This window comes from Cebidichthys violaceus, unplaced genomic scaffold (assembly GCF_023349555.1).
Source record: "Cebidichthys violaceus isolate CVI_PGR_0920_01 unplaced genomic scaffold, fCebVio1.0.p SCAF_6, whole genome shotgun sequence".
NCBI classification, from domain to species: Eukaryota; Metazoa; Chordata; class Actinopteri; order Perciformes; family Stichaeidae; genus Cebidichthys; species Cebidichthys violaceus.
In genome coordinates, this window is record NW_027176816.1 from 7,083,524 (window position 1) to 7,104,845 (window position 21,322).

The following is a 21,322-nucleotide window of genomic DNA, read 5'->3' on the forward strand; positions in this document are numbered from 1 at the left end:
AGGGGTATTCAATTAAAATTCAACGAGGTCCAGTTCGAGAGAATCTCCTCATGCAAAGGTTTGGAATATCACAATAATGTCTAATTTGCTATGATTTAGACCCATATTGAAGTAGCCAACAGTTGTATTAATGTCTGCATATAGTCAACAACTGACTGTCATTTAAAATGTAGAAAGTTCAATTGAATAATATCTGGACTGGATTCAAAAAACACAATACATAACAGAAAGCTTTTTTTTAAATGTGCATCTTAAAATAAAGTACTTCATTTTCGAAAAATGAACTGTTCTGCAGCTTTAAATTCAGTTCATTCAGGTGTGAAGTGATGTCACTCAAAAAAAACATGTTATATTTTTCTCATCTTCTAAAAAGAGAAGAAAAATTGTGTGCAGAGAATTTACCTGTGGTTATTGAAACCACTTCTATTCCTCTCTGTTAACATAATTGTTAGACAGTTACAAATATTAAGCTAGGATTCTGATCATATTAAGCTCTTAGGTTTAGGTCTTGTAGTGGCGCCTCATCTCACTGCTTTTAATAATCGCCAGTCTCTGAACACACGAAACATACTGGTATTGAACTGCCTGTGGGAAGAATTAACATGAGTCTTTCCATTCTTGGTAAAGACTCTGGTCTTGTTGTTGACTTTTCTCTCTTTGAGGAACGCCATGTGAAATAACTACTCTGACTCACGTCTCTCAGACGCTTTCTCGCCCCGCCTCTCTGCAGTGTGTGTTTATCTCACTCGAGTTGAGGGCAATGCTTATCGAAATACACATATGATATGATTGGCCGAGTAGCATCACATGAGATGATTTACAACACATGTAATTGGTGGGTTTCCTGGATCGCTGAACGACTGCCGTAAAGGCGAGAAAAGCTGCCCCGGTTTAAATAGAAGTGTTCCATCAAAATTCAATAATTCTCAATCATCTTTCGGTTTCAGGTCACGGCCCGGATACAACGACGTCTGGGTCCGGATCTGGCCCGCGGTCCGCCTATTAGTGACACCTGCTGTAGATGATAGTGAATGCGGCCAGTTGTGGGCTGGCAAATGGTTTGACCATACTCCTGGCATAAAGGGTCAGTCTGCTGAGCCTCTTCAATGTCCTGAAGGGAACTGGGTAGATCAGACCAGCGAGATTTGGCGACAGCCACACACACACTACTTTCTTGTGGTGGTGGTGTGCGGGACAGTGCATCAGGAACAACGTTACAGCAACCCTTCTTATAATGGACCCGGAAGGAGAAGGCCTGCAGTCGCAGAGTCCATCTGGTGAGACAGGATGATGCTTTGGGACAGTTGAATGCCCAGGCCAGAGCACTGTGGTCTGTAAATACATCAAATACTTTCCCTTCTAGGTAAAGGCGCCACTTCTCCACCGCCAACACAACTGCAAGGCATTTCTTCTCCGAGGTGAAATACCTCAATTCAGCATCCTGGAGAGGCCATGAAGCAAAGGCGATGACTCTTTTGTCTCCCTCAATGGTCTGCATCAAGACAGCTCCAAAACCCGCATCACAGTGAATCTGAAAACCAAGGTGTAGCCTCGGCTGAGCCAGCACAGGTGGTGACTGCAACAAATCCTAAGGTGTTCAAAGGCGACCTGACAGTGCACAGACCCATGACTTTCATGAGACCCAAGTCTCATGCAAGTGTTGTTCTTGAATTTGAGAAAAGACGATAATATCGTCTATGTAGACAATGCAGATCTTGCCCTTCAGCTCCCCCAGAACTATTTCCATCAACCTCTGGAAGGTGGCGCAAGCATTTCGCAAAACGAATGGCATGACCTTAAATTGGAATAGGCTGTAATGGGAAAAAATATATTCTTATATCATGAAATGTTTTAAAAGATGTAAAACTGAAAGGTAAGGTGAGGAACACAAATACTGACATAACACAGCAGTCCTATAGAAGTAGTTAATCAGTTTTAATGAACACAGTGTCTTGTTTCTCAAGGCTGGCCACACACTCCCACTTCAGAAAGAGAAAGTGAAGACACAGTGTCTTCTTTGTCTGTATGGCAAGTTTGAGACGGACCGTAGAACAATCACTGACTCCCAGTTAACGCACCTGGCATGTATTTAGATAAGAACGATAGCCAGGGTACGAAAACATCCACTCCCTGTCTATGATTTATCCCAGAGCGTGAACTCATGTGTGCATAAAATGGTTTGGTATCTTGTACGATGTTGAACTTTTCATCACAGACACTGACTGAGGTGGCTGTGGTGCATCTTTCCCTTGCAAGCAAAATAAAATAGAAGGGGACAACTTTGAATCATTTGAAGACTTCATTATTATCTTTGGATTTGTGAACAAAACTCTTCTCCCGATTTATAATTAGAAGTTTTTCCAAAACAGCGTGTGCTTGTGAATGTATGTATGAGCTGTGTGAAAGGAAAGGAAAGACAATAAGAAAGTAAATAAATAAAAGCAAATGTTAGGTTATATCAATAAACATGTGCGCTTAACACACAAAAATATGAATAAAGTCGGCGTAATTGATTTGACCCCCCAAAGGATTCAGCACGCATGTGAACCGTGGATTAATTACACTGTCTGACCATGAGATAATGTTTTACGGTCGATTGTTATCTACAACTATTTCTAGTTTAATAATGTTACATTGTTGAAATCGGAAGTAGGAAAGCTAGTAACTTTAGCAGCACCACTAACAGCTAATATACAGAGGTTTCCTTCAGTAACATTATGATGGATTCAAGCTCTGTTCAGTAAAAATTAGTATTGGGCGAAGGTAAATTAGAGCGTTATTATGATGAGTTCAAATGTAATTTTGTAAAATGTAGTTTTTGGCGAGAAACTGTTGTTTGAAGAAGATCTTTTCACAGCATTATAACAAAAATTATCTGTATCGGCCGATTTGGCTCAGCAACAATCGACAATTGGCGGCACAAAAACTTGATTGGGGCAAAACCGTGATATGATCTGAACCGTGAGTATCAGCTGAATCTTACTAATACACTGAAATACAAAACAGGCAAAAACAGGACCTTGACAATAAGATATTCACAATGTTAAAGGGTTTATATGACAGGAATGAGACAGAAAAGGCTTCATTTCTTTTCAAACCAACACTTCCAAAACAATGCAGTTGTTGTAACATCCAGACTCAGATCACAAACAAATGATGAACAGATCCTGTTCAAAGATGCACAGACCTTCCTGTATTACACTACAGTAGCTGTGAACTGTGATTAAGTGCTTCAACACCCAAAACAGAGGCTTGGTGTGCTCGCTTGTCGGGTTCTTTATCTTTTTTAGATTTGCGGGTCTTGAGTGGAAGCACATTTTAGTCCCTAGTAACAGTTGAAGAATGTGCTGAGAGCCCTTACAGGAACAGATCTGTAAATTGCACAGCAGCATCCTGACCTTCTTTACAATGCAAAGAGAAAAGAAAAACAACCAACTCTGCACTTTGATCCTGGGTGGATTTTGGTGCCAAATGTCATATTCCAGCACTTCTTTCTGCAGGTAGAATTGTCAGATACATGAGGAGGTAGGCAGAGTCTCTGCCAATCAGAACACCATCCTGAACAGAAATATTCACTTGAAGGGAGAGTTGACTGACCATTGCAATAGTCATCTCATTCTAGAGCCGCTTTACTCCAGGTAAAAGGGCTTGGCCTCGCAGTTAGCAGCTTCCTGATGATTTCCACTTTGAAGTAATGGTATGTGTGAGAAATCCATTACTTTAGCCCTAATACCCTGCTGGGATGCTGGTAGGAGTATGTGACACTCCATTTCCTCTCATTTCCTGGTCTCACTGCCAGAGCTTCATATTATCTTATAGTGTAAAACGTTGTTATTTTTTCTCCCATATTCTGTTTTTGTCACAAACATGTTTTTTTGTTTTTTTTGCAGTTTTTGCAGCACTTACTTACAATAACATTTTTGGGCTGCAGGGAAAAAAGCAGGCGTGTGTAAAATATGCAGGAGTGTTAATGCAAACTGTCACCCTACCCACCCATTAAACTACGGAAAATTAATTGGGAACTGTTTTGATAATTGTTGAAATAATTACATTTTTTCATGCAAAAAAATGCATTTCATGGTTTCAGCTCTTCACGTGTAAGGATTTACTGCTTAATAGTAATTTTATTGTCTTTTTATATTCATATATGTATTCTTTTTTTTTATTATTATTATTATTTTGTACCCATGTGCCCACTTGGTAATTGTGATGGCATCTCTCTCTGTTTTCTTTTGAAACAATTGATTTATTGTGAAAATGTATTGTAATAATTGAGAGATTAATCCTTCATGGAAAACATTTATTAGTTGCATTCTCAAATAAATTAGTTAAAACCAGCTCCACCTCTAGCAGCTGCAACACTCAAATACACAATAAAATAAATAATAAACTAATGATATGTAATAAATATATAACTGTCAAAAGGGTAATGTTTCTGTATTTATTACTTTTAATACTCTTAAGTACAGTTTTCTGGTTATACTGTTCCTTATGTAACATTTTCAATGCAGGGCGACAGTTGGTCCTGCTTTGTAGTCAGCTAGTGCAGCATGCTTACCTCAACATTGTACAAATATAAATATGCAAATTTTGAACAATGCAGTAAGACCTGCACATTAAGAGCATAGCAGGCTTCTGTTCATTTTTTGACAATCAGTTTCTGGATGTGCTAATTGAGGTAATATAACATTTTTATTATCTTTTATAAAAACCATGGAGACAAAATGGGATTTTTTGAGAGCAGAGTCATTACTGCTCAGTATGCTTTTCCCGACCAAATATACAAAACTAAAAAATGTGCTGCAGGAATCAGACATACTGCAGAAACCTAAAACATAATTAAATGAGAAGCAAGACAAAGTAAAAGCATCTGCTGATTTTTTTTTTTTTATAAACTACTGCCATCTTAGGGAGGAATGACAGCATTGCAACAGGAAGCAGCTGTGAATCCTTAGCTTACTTATACAGTAGATGCTGACAAAAATCTCAGTGAGGACTTCTTTAGTCATCAGGCTTAAAAAAATATTGTCAAAACGGGACATCACAGCACATTCTCTTGCAAATAAAAGGGCAATTTATTGAGGAAAAAGTCCAGCCGGTATTCAACATAAATATTACAGTTCTAATTTTCCTTGACTTCACAAGAAATTAATCTTTCTGAAGAGGGACATTTTACTTTTTTAAAACAAACAATGCTGCTAGGCTCATAAATATGAGATCAACATAAATACAGTATGCAGTAATGCATCACATAAAGCATAAGTCTCCAATACATATGCATACTATATTTACAGAAAAGGTTGCATTGTAATATGTGGCTTTGTTTTAGTTATTTTAATCAAATACAACCAGAAGTAAAAAAGCAAATAGTTAATACAAAATGTTCAGAGGTATAAAAGAGTTCTAAAGCACTGTAGTCCAACAGGTAAGATTTGGGATTAGAACTATCATAGCGACTTGTTAAATACCCACAGAGGGCAGCCAAGCTGCACACAGCTGCTTTATGTCATGTCTACTCAAAACATGTAAAAAGGATAAGAGCAGCTACTTTTAAAAGGTGGTCATGGGGACAAAAACAACTATGAAATGCACATTAACCTGTTGTAAGAATAATACAATCAGAAGCAATTATGCTTTTCAATACACATGCATGTTTTTAAGAGAAGTGATTTTGGCCCCTTGACAATTACACTTGGATTGTTAATCAATATGAGCAGTAACATAAAACATGTTTTCACACTCATCCATCTGCAGTAGTTGACTAACAAAGAAAGAACACTGCCACAGCTGCTTAAGGATATACAGGAAAACACACTTTATTTTGAACAGTATCCTCTCAAACATTGTTCATTATGAAGTACAAGTAAAAAGTACAGATGATACAAAAATCACCATTTATCTTTAGCATCTTGATTCTCAATAACAAAAAACAAAGATTTTAAAAATGACTTTAAAAAGACCATTATTCAAACGCAGTGGAAATATACAAATGAAGGTGAAAAAGGCAGATCTAACATAAGAATTTTCAACTGCTCAAAACAAAGAACGGAAAAGCAAGTGCTGTTACCAAACAGGTGGTTCTCAAGGCAAAAAAACTAAACAAGAGTAACTAGCTTACTTGTCCATCATTGTGGAAATGTGACTTTACAAACATCCAATACAGACTACTGTAAGCTGTGCATCAGCCCCGACCACATATACCGGTCAATAAAAGTCAGTGGTTAGTGACAACTAAATGAATTACTTTTTGAATTAGATTTTTTTTTTTAACCAAAGAAAGCTGCCTTGGCATACTTGTCTACGACGCCATGGCTACCGTGATGAAAGGTGTGGGCAGAGGTTAGTCTCTTCACAGATCAGGTCCAAAGATTGATCACAGGCCTGCTTTTCTAAACTCCAGGCTACACATACAAAATGATATAAATAAGGAAGTTACCAATAAGAAAATAGTTTGTTGGCTTTAAAGGGCTCTTTTTTAAAACACACACACACACACACACACACACAGACAGACAGACAGACAGACACACACCATACATTTCATTCAGTCAATTAAACGCACTGTAGGTGACTATCAGCAACTTCAACTTAGTCACCGAGAGGCTAAGCAGGGGAGACCAACCTGCGGACGCGCTGCTTGTAAATGATTCACGCCGATCCAGTGGCTGAGTGTTGTGAGTTTATTCGGGGACAACAAACAACTTGATTCTGGATAGCATACAGTCATACGTCCAACAATGACAATAGTACTGTTTGTAGCGTGTACAAATAGCGCGTATAAAGCGGTCAACAAAAATAATGCTCCCTCTCTCACCCCCTCTCCTTCCATTCATTCAACCAGACCAATATCACTGAACCGCTGATAACCCCATTGTGGCCATCCCCAACACCACGTGACTCGATTACCGGAAGTGTACCGAAAGTGACAAAAAAGGGTATACAAAAAGACACAGGCCATACCTGGCTCCTACACGCACCTTGGATAATACCTACATCTCGCGATAACATAACATTAACAACGTGATCTCGCTCCGGTGTTCCAGCGCATCTAAAGTTGTTATGGCAACCTGGGGTCGAAAATACAATTTGAAAAATAATGTTTTGATTTCCATTCCTTTGTTAATTTCTTGGCTGGAGCTGCTGCGATTGTTGGTGGATTAAAAACAGCTAATTCAGAAGAAAGACTGCTTCACTGATTCACAGAGAGACTCAGTCGTGATTAAAAGTATTAGTCCAGATTACCTTCTGCAGCTTGTTGTGGCAGAGCTGGAGACTAACCAAAACTCCTGGAAAGAAAACGAAAATGTGTTAATTGATAGATCCCCTTGTTGCACATTGTATCTGTTATCTAAGTAAAAAAAAAGGCTTTATCCAGGGTGGTGTGATTAAAGTCTCCAGTAATTGCCAAAAATGCACCAGGATGTTGACTCAGCAGTCCAGATACAGTGGAGTGGATGGTGTCCACTGCCCTCTCAGCGTCAGCTGATGGAGGTATGTACACAGCCACAACAATGGCGAATGAGAACTCCCTCGGCAAATAGTAAGGACGCATTCCCACGGCTAACAGTTCAATATCCGGGCTACAGAAACGTTCCTTCACACACAGGTGGTCGGGATTGCACCACCTCTCGTTCACATACACTGCAATCCCGCCACCTCTCTTGTTACCGCTCTGTATGACGTCACTGTCCGCCCGAAAAGTCCTGAAGCCGGGCACCGACGCACTGTGGTCGGGGAAATCCGCGTGCAGCCATGTCTCCGTGAAACACATGACGCTACACTCACGGAAGACCCTCACGGTCTTTACCAGCGCGCCGAGCTCGTCCGTCTTATTTGCCAAAGACTTTTTATTGTTAACAATATACTTTTTATTGTGTTTAACTTGTATTTACATGTGTAGCTGAGACATAAAGGTGTAACTTGCTGTCTTATTTTGGAGGAGTCTATGTCCTGTAAAGTCCAACAGAAGAGGAAGAGTTGATTGATTTAAAAAAAAAATGTAACATTCGTGTGTGAAGACTTTTGTAGACACACGCGCACCAAATGTCACTAAGATAAAAGTACATAGCTACTATTATTTAAGAAGATCTTAAGTCATACTAGTAATAGTAACGTTACTCACAATTTAAAACAACCACCAGTGAGTGTTAGCCAAGTGTTAACGTCAATGTTTTGTCTGTATAATCTTAATCTGTACAAGTGGCAAGTAGCTGTCACGTAAACGGTAAAACAAACATTACTTCTCACTGAATATCGGAGAAGTAACGTTACCAAAGCAAAGTAGCGTAGAAGTAACTTGTTACCTCAAACAATTAGCAGTTAGCCTCACCGTTAGCTAGGCTACGTATTTCCACCACTGCTCATTTCTTGCTAGCAAGGTGGCGTTACACGGTCTAGCAATACAGACAGGTATATATAAAATATACCAGAAAGTGTCAGAATACTAGTTGAAGTAGAGTTACTACTCTAGAACATATTATGATATAATTAAACATTCGCAGCTATTTGTATTTGTGTGTCGCGTGAAGGGGCAACAACATACATTTCATTCAGTCAAATAAACGCACCTTGGATAATACCTACATCTCGCGATAACATAACATTAACAACGTGATCTCGCTCCGGTGTTCCAGCGCATCTATAGTTGTTATGGCAACCTGGGGTCGAAAATACAATTTGGAAAATAATGTTTTGATTTCCATTCCTTTGTTAATTTCTTGGCTGGAGCTGCTGCGATTGTTGGTGGATTAAAAACAGCTAATTCAGAAGAAAGACTGCTTAAACAGAGAAGACATGGCTGATCTGGAGAATATTCAATTGAACCCGCGGTAATTAAATCAGTTATAACACTTGTTTAGGTCTGTTTTAAGGTTTTTTTTAAATATACCGGTACAATTAATATGTGTTTTTGATTTAAATGATAGAACAAGGTAGTATTGGTGCAAATATTGGGTGATAATATTTAACTAGGAGCTGGAGAAACAGTACAGTAAAGGAAATCATGCATGCCATATTTACGTAGCGTTAATTGATATGTGGTTACATGAGTGTGTGATTTTAGAGCATCTTGTTTTCAGTGACATCTCTTGATCCCTTTTGTTTTTTGCTCTTAGTGTTAATGGTGAAGAGAGGCCAAGATTCAGTTGGAAAGCCATTTCAATTGGGATTTGGATGGTGACGATTTGTGGTGTGGCCGCTGTCCTCTGGTCCAATATAACTACACAGCAACGTCTGACAGCGCAATTACAGAATATGGCAAAAACTACCAAACAGTTGCAAATGAAAAATGATCAGCTGAAGCAACTGCTGAATTCCACTCATCAAAATGTCACCCTTCTGGAAGGTGAGGCTGGCCAACTGGAGTTGCTCGTGAACAACTTTACCTTGTTGTCTGCTGAAACTACACAGCTGAGCTTGCTGTTGGAGGACACGTTGCAAGAAAAGGCACAGTTACAGGTGACGAACGACGAGCTGAACGCCTTTCTGAATGCAACCCTTGAAAGCTGTGAACTCGTGGAGTTAGAGAACAGAAACCTGAACCTGCTGCAGAATCGATCCATGCAGATCATCACCCTGGCGTCTGCAGAAATCCAACAGTTGCACCTGCAGTTAAACAACGAGCAGCAAACATCCGCTCAGCTGGAAGCAGAGAATCGACACCAGCGCTCGATCCTGTTCTCCAGCAGACTGTCGTTCCTGTGGACTTTCTGCAACAACGAGTCCCTGCAGTGCTCCCGCTGCATGCCAGGCTGGGTTGAACACGCCTCGCGCTGCTTCCTCTTGTCCGAGGAAGCAGAGAAGTGGGAATCTGCACGACGGTACTGCATGGACATGGGGGGTGACCTGGCCACCGTCTGGGATGAGGAGGACCAGGCATTTTTAACAAACATGACGTATCAATTTGCACAGCAGCACCCTCAGGGCTTCCATTCTGCATGGATAGGGTTGCACGACTTGGTGAAGGAGGGCCTCTACCTTTGGGTGAGTGGACACACAGTGGACAGGGATGTCATTTACTGGAAGCACAGGGAGCCAAACAATGCCATCCCCTCCTGGGACATGGACGAGGCAGGGCAGGACTGTGTGGCCATTGTCCCGCCGGCACACATCGGAGCAGAGGATTGGCTGAACTCCTGGGACGATATTATCTGTGCCGGTGAGCGGCACTACATCTGTGAGACAATGGCCCTCAGTCTGTCCTGAGTGACAGAGCTGTGATGCACATGAATGTTATTGCTTAAGATGTGAACGCTCAATCACAGTCACTGGTATCGGATATTGCCAAAATGTTGATAGTTTTTAGAATTGTTTTTGGACAATTGAATTCCTCTTGTGTATTTTTAAAAAAATGTTTATTCCACTTGTTGCTTTGATAATTAACCTGAATTTGTAGTAGTCTAAGCTAAACTGACATATGTAAATAGTTATAGTTGTAATCAAATTAATGTTGTTAATTGTTGTTCTGCATGTTTAAATAGTTATGATTTTTGTTTACCTTAGTGTCATCAAATGAATGACATTTGTTCTGCATGTTTAAATAGTTGTGATTTGTGTTTACCATAAAGTGTCATCAAATAAATAGCATTGTTCTGCATATTTAAGGTCTGTGTGGTTCTATCAACAGTGGACATGTCATGCAAATCTTACGCAGCCACTTCAAAGCAGGACTCTTGAATCCAGTCAGCAGAGGCCCATATATACGCTTTCCTATTTTATATACCAGGTTGTTATTTCATATGGCCTATCTAATTGTGATTTTGAAATGTATTTGGCTAATAACTCCTGTTTCACATGCTCATGATTAAGAACTGAAAAGAGATGTTTTTGAAAAGTTCCTTTATGAAGATCTAACTGACTTCACTTGAGCCAACACCCAGAACAATAATTACTATGGAAATCAAGTAATCTACTTTTTTTAACCGCCTGGATTAATTAAACCAAAGATTGGCGCTATCAGTCTTTGAAAAAAAAGATAATTCTCCTTCAGCATCTACCAAAATATGTTTTATTGAATAGTCAAATACTTCCTGGGTTGATTTCTAAAATTCTTCTAAGAATTGGTTAATGTGGTAGTTGCATTTCTCCATGATCTTATATGCAACATGTTCTTGATGAAATATATAATCTGATGATGCATATTGCTGTAGTGAGTAGATTTATGTAAGCAGGACAGTGTGTGTTGGATCAGCTCAACATAACCTTAACGTAGGAACATGTCACCCTGTGCAACAGTGTGCCTCATGTTATAGCGATTAACAGAAAGATTCACTGATTCACAGAGAGACTCAGTCGTGATTAAAAGTATTAGTCCAGATTACCTTCTGCAGCTTGTTGTGGCAGAGCTGGAGACTAACCAAAACTCCTGGAAAGAAAACGAAAATGTGTTAATTGATAGATCCCCTTGTTGCACATTGTATCTGTTAGCTAAGTAAATCAAACATGTTGAGGAAGGTCGTGTCCAAGATAACATGTTCAAAAGGGTGTATGAGGTACAGAGAGGATGACTGGCAGACATCACTTGCCATGTTGGAAAAGCCCCATGTTCTGACAACTGACAAATATAAACCGTGTCAAATCATTTGAATGCAAAGAGTTCTAAAGCACTGTAGTCCAACAGGTAAGATTTGGGATTAGAACTATCATAGCGACTTGTTAAATACCCACAGAGGGCAGCCAAGCTGCACACAGCTGCTTTATGTCATGTCTACTCAAAACATTTAAAAAGGATAAGAGCAGCTACTTTTAAAAGGTGGTCATGGGAACAAAAACAACTATGAAATGCACATTAACCTGTTGTAAGAATAATACAATCAGAAGCAATCATGCTTTTCAATACACATGCATGTTTTTAAGAGAAGTGATTTTGGCCCCTTGACAATTACACTTGGATTGTTAATCAATATGAGCAGTAACATAAAACATGTTTTCACACTCATCCATCTGCAGTAGTTGACTAACAAAGAAAGAACACTGCCACAGCTGCTTAAGGATATACAGGAAAACACACTTTATTTTGAACAGTATCTTCTCAAACATTGTTCATTATGAAGTACAAGTAAAAAGTACAGATGATACAAAAATCACCATTTATCTTTAACACCTTGATTCTCAATAACAAAAAACAAAGATTTTAAAAATGACTTTAAAAAGACCATTATTCAAACGCAGTGGAAATATACAAATGAAGGTGAAAAAGGCAGATCTAACATAAGAATTTTCAACTGCTCAAAACAAAGAACGGAAAAGCAAGTGCTGTTACCAAACAGGTGGTTCTCAAGGCAAAAAAACTAAACAAGAGTAACTAGCTTACTTGTCCATCATTGTGGAAATGTGACTTTACAAACATCCAATACAGACTACTGTAAGCTGTGCATCAGCCCCGACCACATATACCGGTCAATAAAAGTCAGTGGTTAGTGACAACTAAATGAATTACTTTTTGAATTCGATTTTTTTTTTTTAACCAAAGAAAGCTGCCTTGGCATACTTGTCTACGACGCCATGGCTACCGTGATGAAAGGTGTGGGCAGAGGTTAGTCTCTTCACAGGTCAGGTCCAAAGATTGATCACAGGCCTGCTTTTCTAAACTCCAGGCTACACATACAAAATGATATAAATAAGGAAGTTACCAATAAGAAAATAGTTTGTTGGCTTTAAAGGGCTCTTTTTTAAAACACACACACACACACACACACACAGACAGACAGACAGACAGACACACACCATACATTTCATTCAGTCAATTAAACGCACTGTAGGTGACTATCAGCAACTTCAACTTAGTCACCGAGAGGCTAAGCAGGGGAGACCAACCTGCGGACGCGCTGCTTGTAAATGATTCACGCCGATCCAGTGGCTGAGTGTTGTGAGTTTATTCGGGGACAACAAACAACTTGATTCTGGATAGCATACAGTCATACGTCCAACAATGACAATAGTACTGTTTGTAGCGTGTACAAATAGCGCGTATAAAGCGGTCAACAAAAAATAATGCTCCCTCTCTCACCCCCTCTCCTTCCATTCATTCAACCAGACCAATATCACTGAACCGCTGATAACCCCATTGTGGCCATCCCCAACACCACGTGACTCGATTACCGGAAGTGTACCGAAAGTGACAAAAAAGGGTATACAAAAAGACACAGGCCATACCTGGCTCCTACACGCACCTTGGATAATACCTACATCTCGCGATAACATAACATTAACAACGTGATCTCGCTCCGGTGTTCCAGCGCATCTAAAGTTGTTATGGCAACCTGGGGTCGAAAATACAATTTGAAAAATAATGTTTTGATTTCCATTCCTTTGTTAATTTCTTGGCTGGAGCTGCTGCGATTGTTGGTGGATTAAAAACAGCTAATTCAGAAGAAAGACTGCTTAAACAGAGAAGACATGGCTGATCTGGAGAATATTCAATTGAACCCGCGGTAATTAAATCAGTTATAACACTTGTTTAGGTCTGTTTTAAGGTTTTTTTTATATATATATATATCGGTACAATTAATGTGTTTTTGATTTGAATGATAGAACAAGGTAGTATTGGTGCAAATATTGGGTGATAATATTTAACTAGGAGCTGGAGAAACAGTACAGTAAAGGAAATCATGCATGCCATATTTACGTAGCGTTAATTGATATGTGGTTACATGAGTGTGTGATTTTAGAGCATCTTGTTTTCAGTGACATCTCTTGATCCCTTTTGTTTTTTGCTCTTAGTGTTAATGGTGAAGAGAGGCCAAGATTCAGTTGGAAAGCCATTTCAATTGGGATTTGGATGGTGACGATTTGTGGTGTGGCCGCTGTCCTCTGGTCCAATATAACTACACAGCAACGTCTGACAGCGCAATTACAGAATATGGCAAAAACTACCAAACAGTTGCAAATGAAAAATGATCAGCTGAAGCAACTGCTGAATTCCACTCATCAAAATGTCACCCTTCTGGAAGGTGAGGCTGGCCAACTGGAGTTGCTCGTGAACAACTTTACCTTGTTGTCTGCTGAAACTACACAGCTGAGCTTGCTGTTGGAGGACACGTTGCAAGAAAAGGCACAGTTACAGGTGACGAACGACGAGCTGAACGCCTTTCTGAATGCAACCCTTGAAAGCTGTGAACTCGTGGAGTTAGAGAACAGAAACCTGAACCTGCTGCAGAATCGATCCATGCAGATCATCACCCTGGCGTCTGCAGAAATCCAACAGTTGCACCTGCAGTTAAACAACGAGCAGCAAACATCCGCTCAGCTGGAAGCAGAGAATCGACACCAGCGCTCGATCCTGTTCTCCAGCAGACTGTCGTTCCTGTGGACTTTCTGCAACAACGAGTCCCTGCAGTGCTCCCGCTGCATGCCAGGCTGGGTTGAACACGCCTCGCGCTGCTTCCTCTTGTCCGAGGAAGCAGAGAAGTGGGAATCTGCACGACGGTACTGCATGGACATGGGGGGTGACCTGGCCACCGTCTGGGATGAGGAGGACCAGGCATTTTTAACAAACATGACGTATCAATTTGCACAGCAGCACCCTCAGGGCTTCCATTCTGCATGGATAGGGTTGCACGACTTGGTGAAGGAGGGCCTCTACCTTTGGGTGAGTGGACACACAGTGGACAGGGATGTCATTTACTGGAAGCACAGGGAGCCAAACAATGCCATCCCCTCCTGGGACATGGACGAGGCAGGGCAGGACTGTGTGGCCATTGTCCCGCCGGCACACATCGGAGCAGAGGATTGGCTGAACTCCTGGGACGATATTATCTGTGCCGGTGAGCGGCACTACATCTGTGAGACAATGGCCCTCAGTCTGTCCTGAGTGACAGAGCTGTGATGCACATGAATGTTATTGCTTAAGATGTGCACGCTCAATCACAGTCACTGGTATCGGATATTGCCAAAATGTTGATAGTTTTTAGAATTGTTTTTGGACAATTGAATTCCTCTTGTGTATTTTTAAAAAAATGTTTATTCCACTTGTTGCTTTGATAATTAACCTGAATTTGTAGTAGTCTAAGCTAAACTGACATATGTAAATAGTTATAGTTGTAATCAAATTAATGTTGTTAATTGTTGTTCTGCATGTTTAAATAGTTATGATTTTTGTTTACCTTAAAGTGTCATCAAATGAATGACATTTGTTCTGCATGTTTAAATAGTTGTGATTTGTGTTTACCATAAAGTGTCATCAAATAAATAGCATTGTTCTGCATATTTAAGGTCTGTGTGGTTCTATCAACAGTGGACATGTCATGCAAATCTTACACAGCCACTTCAAAGCAGGACTCTTGAATCCAGTCAGCAGAGGCCCATATATACGCTTTCCTATTTTATATACCAGGTTGTTATTTCATATGGCCTATCTAATTGTGATTTTGAAATGTATTTGGCTAATAACTCCTGTTTCACATGCTCATGATTAAGAACTGAAAAGACATGTTTTTGAAAAGTTCCTTTATGAAGATCTAACTGACTTCACTTGAGCCAACACCCAGAACAATAATTACTATGGAAATCAAGTAATCTACTTTTTTTAACCGCCTGGATTAATTAAACCAAAGATTGGCGCTATCAGTCTTTGAAAAAAAAGATAATTCTCCTTCAGCATCTACCAAAATATGTTTTATTGAATAGTCAAATACTTCCTGGGTTGATTTCTAAAATTCTTCTAAGAATTGGTTAATGTGGTAGTTGCATTTCTCCATGATCTTATATGCAACATGTTCTTGATGAAATATATAATGTGATGATGCATATTGCTGTAGTGAGTAGATTTATGTAAGCAGGACAGTGTGTGTTGGATCAGCTCAACATAACCTTAACGTAGGAACATGTCACCCTGTGCAACAGTGTGCCTCATGTTATAGCGATTAACAGAAAGATTCACTGATTCACAGAGAGACTCAGTCGTGATTAAAAGTATTAGTCCAGATTACCTTCTGCAGCTTGTTGTGGCAGAGCTGGAGACTAACCAAAACTCCTGGAAAGAAAACGAAAATGTGTTAATTGATAGATCCCCTTGTTGCACATTGTATCTGTTAGCTAAGTAAATCAAACATGTTGAGGAAGGTCGTGTCCAAGATAACATGTTCAAAAGGGTGTATGAGGTACAGAGAGGATGACTGGCAGACATCACTTGCCATGTTGGAAAAGCCCCATGTTCTGACAACTGACAAATATAAACCGTGTCAAATCATTTGAATGCAAAGAGTTCTAAAGCACTGTAGTCCAACAGGTAAGATTTGGGATTAGAACTATCATAGCGACTTGTTAAATACCCACAGAGGGCAGCCAAGCTGCACACAGCTGCTTTATGTCATGTCTACTCAAAACATTTAAAAAGGATAAGAGCAGCTACTTTTAAAAGGTGGTCATGGGGACAAAAACAACTATGAAATGCACATTAACCTGTTGTAAGAATAATACAATCAGAAGGAATCATGCTTTTCAATACACATGCATGTTTTTAAGAGAAGTGATTTTGGCCCCTTGACAATTACACTTGGATTGTTAATCAATATGAGCAGTAACATAAAACATGTTTTCACACTCATCCATCTGCAGTAGTTGACTAACAAAGAAAGAACACTGCCACAGCTGCTTAAGGATATACAGGAAAACACACTTTATTTTGAACAGTATCTTCTCAAACATTGTTCATTATGAAGTACAAGTAAAAAGTACAGATGATACCAAAATCACCATTTATCTTTAACACCTTGATTGTCAATAACAAAAAACAAAGATTTTAAAAATGACTTTAAAAAGACCATTATTCAAACGCAGTGGAAATATACAAATGAAGGTGAAAAAGGCAGATCTAACATAAGAATTTTCAACTGCTCAAAACAAAGAACGGAAAAGCAAGTGCTGTTACCAAACAGGTGGTTCTCAAGGCAAAAAAACTAAACAAGAGTAACTAGCTTACTTGTCCATCATTGTGGAAATGTGACTTTACAAACATCCAATACAGACTACTGTAAGCTGTGCATCAGCCCCGACCACATATACCGGTCAATAAAAGTCAGTGGTTAGTGACAACTAAATTAATTACTTTTTGAATTAGATTTTTTTTTTTAACCAAAGAAAGCTGCCTTGGCATACTTGTCTACGACGCCATGGCTACCGTGATGAAAGGTGTGGGCAGAGGTTAGTCTCTTCACAGGTCAGGTCCAAAGATTGATCACAGGCCTGCTTTTCTAAACTCCAGGCTACACATACAAAATGATATAAATAAGGAAGTTACCACTGAGAAAATAGTTTGTTGGCTTTAAAGGGCTCTTTTTTAAAACAAACACACACACACACACACACACACACACACACACACACACACACACACACACACACACACACACACACAGCGAGGCAAAACCTTGAACGTCGGGTCACATTATCTGTCTGAGATGTCCTCTTCTTGTGCATCACAGAAAGGAGAGAGAGAAAATTGTTGCACAAAGTTCTGCTGCAAGAGGCCACACACCTTCATGTCCTCCTCTGTGAAGGAGAGAGCCTTTAAAATACTGCTTTCAAGCTCCTCTATATACTCCTGCTTCAGCTCAGTCTTCGAGGAGGAATCGTTATCGAGGCTGCTCTGCAATGTTGTCACAATGTTGTTCAGTTGGTCATTTGACATTATGTCACTGTCCTGATCAATTCCATGTCCACTGTGCTGACTCACACTATCACTCACTGACAATGTGTGGTTGTTGTGAACATTACCATGTCTGCTACGCTGGCTGCTGTAATTTTCATTTGAAACTGTGTCGCTGATTATTTTGGCATTAGTTTCAAAAGGCCCTCTTGTCTTCCTGACAGACTTCAAGCAGGCCTTGGTGTTGGTCCGGATCTCCACTGGAGCAAAGTTGCTCTGACTGAGTTGACTGAGTGGCACTGACTCAGCCATCACCACATCTTCAGACACTGTTTGGACGATATTGAGGCTCCACAAATCTCCAGTCCCTCTTGTGTTTTTGTTAGGGGTGAGGTCCTTGCTCAGGTCAACAAGGATGCAGTCGGAGTCCTTTTCACCACTTTCTGTGTCCATCTCTTCCTCAGAAGCATCCTGCTCCAGGCACTCTGCCTCCCAGGCTTCTTCGCAAGGCTTCTTGGATCCCCTTTCAGGAGACTCAAACACCACCCCTCTGGGAACAAGAGGTTGGAAACGTCTGCGGCTCAGGCTGGTGTATGCGGAGGAGCCGATTTGGCTCTCAGGCTGTCTCAACATGCAGTGTCGGACGGACTCGGGCACCAGGATTTCATGGCGCTTTTTGGTGGGCAGTAAGGCAAAGAAACTTCCGGGTACATGGTTTCCTACAATGGGTACAAGGGAGGTAGGTTTAAGCGCGGAGACAAAATCCTCCAGCTCTTGGTAAGAGGAATGGTCAGAGTACGGCACCACATGGACGTTGGAGTGAAAAGAGATCAGAGGCCTGCTGGTGGGAATAATGGCCAAAGTGGGTTGTTCTTTGTTCCACTGGTTTAAAGCGGCCGAGCAAATCTCTGACTGTTCCACGGCTCGGAAACGACCGGCTCCTGGGTCAGTGGTGAAGACGTCAGGCAGCTCCAGCGCTTTGAGGGTCTCCATCCTCTCAAAGCTCACCTCGATCCAGGTCTTAAACTCCATCGCCAGCTCCAACAGCAGGGACTCCTTTCCAAGTGCGTAGAGACCTGCAAGGCAGCGCAAGAGAGCATGAGGGTCTGCCTCAGCTGAGCGTGTGGAGCAACAGCAATGTCACAAAAAATGAGAGAGTGCAGCTTTTTGTGAACTGGCAAACCAAGATAATTTTCAGGCTGTTAGCTTGATTTGAACCTTGATTAAATCACTCTTTTTAACCATGTGCAGGGGTGTGACAATAGAAAGATGTGTCAAAGACAGCACACATAGCCACAATGATGGGAAAAAACAACTGTTTCAAATAAAGTCAAAGGCGTTAAGAGAGCTGACAGTATATAACTTTTTGGGGACCTGTATGTTCATCCTGTTGAGATGAGGAGAAAGTATAGAAGGCATGTTTAGAAAAGTCTAAATAAAATTACCTATGACAACATTGTGGTTGGGGTGTCTGCGGATGATCTCTTTGATTTGTTGAGTGGCTCGCTGTCTGGAGGGGAGGGTGCGGTTGGGATCACAGTTGGTGTTGTCTAGGTACAGGACATCTATAGTGGTGTTGGTCCTCAGGCACGGCTCACGCAACATGGAGGGAGTATATCTGAAGTCACCTGAAATGAATAATGTGTCAATGCTTACTGTTACCTGACTCCGTAATTGATAAAGTACCTGTACATATTTGTATGTCATATGATACCAATTACGATGTTGGAAAGCAAATTCAAAATACTAAGACACACACACAATTTTTTTCTACATCCTAGAAGCATCAGATAAAATGTGTTGCCCAGGAACTCAGACACTGACCAGTGTAAAGTATAGAGCCAAAGTAGCCTTCGAAGAGAAACATGACAGCCCCCGGACAATGGTTGGCATCTATCAGTGTGACGGTCAGCCTCTCCTTGCCGATGTCATCCAGTGGCAACAGGTACGGCTCATCTAGCTCTAGTGGATGGATCCACTGTTCTTTCACCTGTTCAAAAAATATAAATGATCAGCAAAAGAAATACAGCTTTATATCTACTGTTGTTCTTAACCACGGCAACCCTATGATGCCAATCTTCTTCTGAAATACATGCAACACATAACAAGGGCTTGGAATAATGTTTACCATGACAAATATGTTGACAAAGTAAAAGAGGATCATCCATTCATTTTGTTTGCTGAAATGTATTATTATTATATTAAACAAGGACAGTTAAGTGAATGTTGACATAACCCTCTAGTCTTCTAGAAATTAAAGAGACTGGGTTGACACAAAAAATTAAAGTCAATATTTTAGCACTGCAAAACAGGTATGAGCACAATTTAAACCAAACCTGGATGTAAAAACAGTCAGAAGTCATTGTTTTACTAATTCAGCACCCCGTTTGTCTAGCACACAGACCCATGACCAGTTGCTCCAATGAGCCTGCACGGATCCCATCCGCATAAAACAGTCCCTCCAGTTAACTACAGCACGCTGAACTGTTTTATGAATGAGGCAGGTAAGAAATAACGTGACATTTTACCTTGAGTCACAGTACACACGTTCGTGTTTCCCTCACCTGCCGTTTGAGCGTGAGCAGAGCGGCGGTGGTTGGTGAGCAGTAGATGGGCCGGTTGCTCCAAGTGGAGGTCAAACCCACCGTGTGGTCGCTGTGCATGTGGGACAAGAAAAACAGCCGCGTGCCCGGACACTTCCGCACATGCCAGAAGTCCACGGCCAGCGGGGTGTTGGGGATGACTTTTCCGTTGCCTGACATGTCTGAGGTTCCACTGGATGTCCTACAACCACAAACAGGTGAGCTAACAACTGTTTATTATCTATTTTGAACGACTATTCGTGTTATTTGGCGACTCGCACAGTGATGAAACTTAACGGCTGTGGAAATTTCAGTGTACATGGCACAGGTAAAATACTGCCTTCATACCGGTGATAATTGATGATAATAATAATAATAATAATAATAATAATAACTTTATTTATACAGCACCTTTAAAAACAGAGTTTACAAAGTGCTTTGACAGACAAAGCAGCAAAAACAAGGCAATAATAACAATAACAGAAAGCTCAGTGAGACAGTTGATACGATAAAAATAAAGAAATTAAAAAATAATTTAGTAAAATCAACAAATACAAATAAAACAGAACAGCAACGCCATCATTGGATATAATTGAATGCAGCGTTAAGCAATCAAAAATAAGACACTAGAGTGAACTACGGACGTTGCTAAAAACAATGTGGCTAGCAGTAGTTAGCATTAAACAATTGTTTCGTTATTGTGCGATTATAAAGTCTCTTGTCCAACCTTCGACATCACAAGCAGCTGGCCGTCGTTACATGTTCAGTCACAGTGTTTACAGCCGTTTATGGACCCCGCCATTTCTGTTTTCAAGTTAACACTCAACGCCCCTTCATACATGTATGATGTATGCGCCGCTTCTTCTTCTTCTTCTTCTTCTTCTTCTTCTTCTTCTTCTTCTTCTTCTTCTTCTTCTTCTTCTTCTTCTTCTTCTTCTTCTTCTTCTTCTTCTTCTTCTTCTTCTTCTTCTTCTTCTTCTTCTACGGTGTTGTACTGTAGCTGTCGTACACATTGTTCTATCATACTGCCACCTGGAGGTGGTACCATGGAGGGTCCCATGGACAGGTAGCGAGTCTGTTCTGCGATGAAAACAACATCAAACGAGATAGTAAATTAGAAATATACATTTTGGCATTACTTAAAATTATGACTCAC

The 21,322-nt window shown here is 40.4% G+C and overlaps 3 protein-coding genes across 3 annotated transcripts; 2 read left to right on the forward strand and 1 right to left on the reverse strand.

The window, feature by feature from the left end:
• Nucleotides 1–8,712: 8,712 nt before the first annotated feature.
• Nucleotides 8,713–10,450, forward strand: LOC137889466 (C-type lectin domain family 4 member G-like). The gene is made up of 2 exons (XM_068733340.1): nucleotides 8,713–8,828; nucleotides 9,114–10,450. Exons 1-2 carry the CDS (start codon nucleotides 8,794–8,796, stop codon nucleotides 10,201–10,203), a joined length of 1,125 nt encoding a protein of 374 aa, XP_068589441.1. The 5' UTR covers nucleotides 8,713–8,793; the 3' UTR covers nucleotides 10,204–10,450.
• Nucleotides 10,451–12,883: 2,433 nt separating this feature from the next.
• Nucleotides 12,884–15,171, forward strand: LOC137889461 (C-type lectin domain family 4 member G-like). Its single transcript, XM_068733332.1, has 2 exons — nucleotides 12,884–13,430; nucleotides 13,720–15,171. The coding sequence occupies exons 1-2, from the start codon at nucleotides 13,396–13,398 to the stop codon at nucleotides 14,807–14,809; spliced, it is 1,125 nt and encodes a 374-aa protein (XP_068589433.1). The 5' UTR covers nucleotides 12,884–13,395; the 3' UTR covers nucleotides 14,810–15,171.
• Nucleotides 15,172–16,591: 1,420 nt separating this feature from the next.
• On the reverse strand, nucleotides 16,592–21,096 carry LOC137889639 (5' exonuclease Apollo-like). The gene is made up of 5 exons (XM_068733595.1): nucleotides 20,894–21,096; nucleotides 20,149–20,368; nucleotides 19,409–19,574; nucleotides 19,030–19,212; nucleotides 16,592–18,660 (listed from the first exon to the last, which is right to left on the reverse strand). Exons 2-5 carry the CDS (start codon nucleotides 20,344–20,346, stop codon nucleotides 17,384–17,386), a joined length of 1,824 nt encoding a protein of 607 aa, XP_068589696.1. The 5' UTR covers nucleotides 20,347–20,368; nucleotides 20,894–21,096; the 3' UTR covers nucleotides 16,592–17,383.
• Nucleotides 21,097–21,322: the final 226 nt, after the last annotated feature.

Excerpts from the sequence above, each read along its gene's own strand:
- LOC137889466 (XM_068733340.1), top strand. The coding sequence starts at position 8,794 with ATGGCTGATCTGGAGAATATTCAATTGAACCCGCG. Across the intron at positions 8,829-9,113 it reads AATATTCAATTGAACCCGCG|TGTTAATGGTGAAGAGAGGC; the intron begins GTAATTAAATCA and ends TTTTGCTCTTAG.
- LOC137889461 (XM_068733332.1), top strand. The coding sequence starts at position 13,396 with ATGGCTGATCTGGAGAATATTCAATTGAACCCGCG. Across the intron at positions 13,431-13,719 it reads AATATTCAATTGAACCCGCG|TGTTAATGGTGAAGAGAGGC; the intron begins GTAATTAAATCA and ends TTTTGCTCTTAG.
- LOC137889639 (XM_068733595.1), bottom strand. The coding sequence starts at position 20,346 with ATGTCAGGCAACGGAAAAGTCATCCCCAACACCCCGCTGGCCGTGGAC. Across the intron at positions 19,575-20,148 it reads TGCTCACGCTCAAACGGCAG|GTGAAAGAACAGTGGATCCA; the intron begins GTGAGGGAAACA and ends TTTTTTGAACAG. Across the intron at positions 19,213-19,408 it reads TGGCTCTATACTTTACACTG|GTGACTTCAGATATACTCCC; the intron begins GTCAGTGTCTGA and ends TATTCATTTCAG.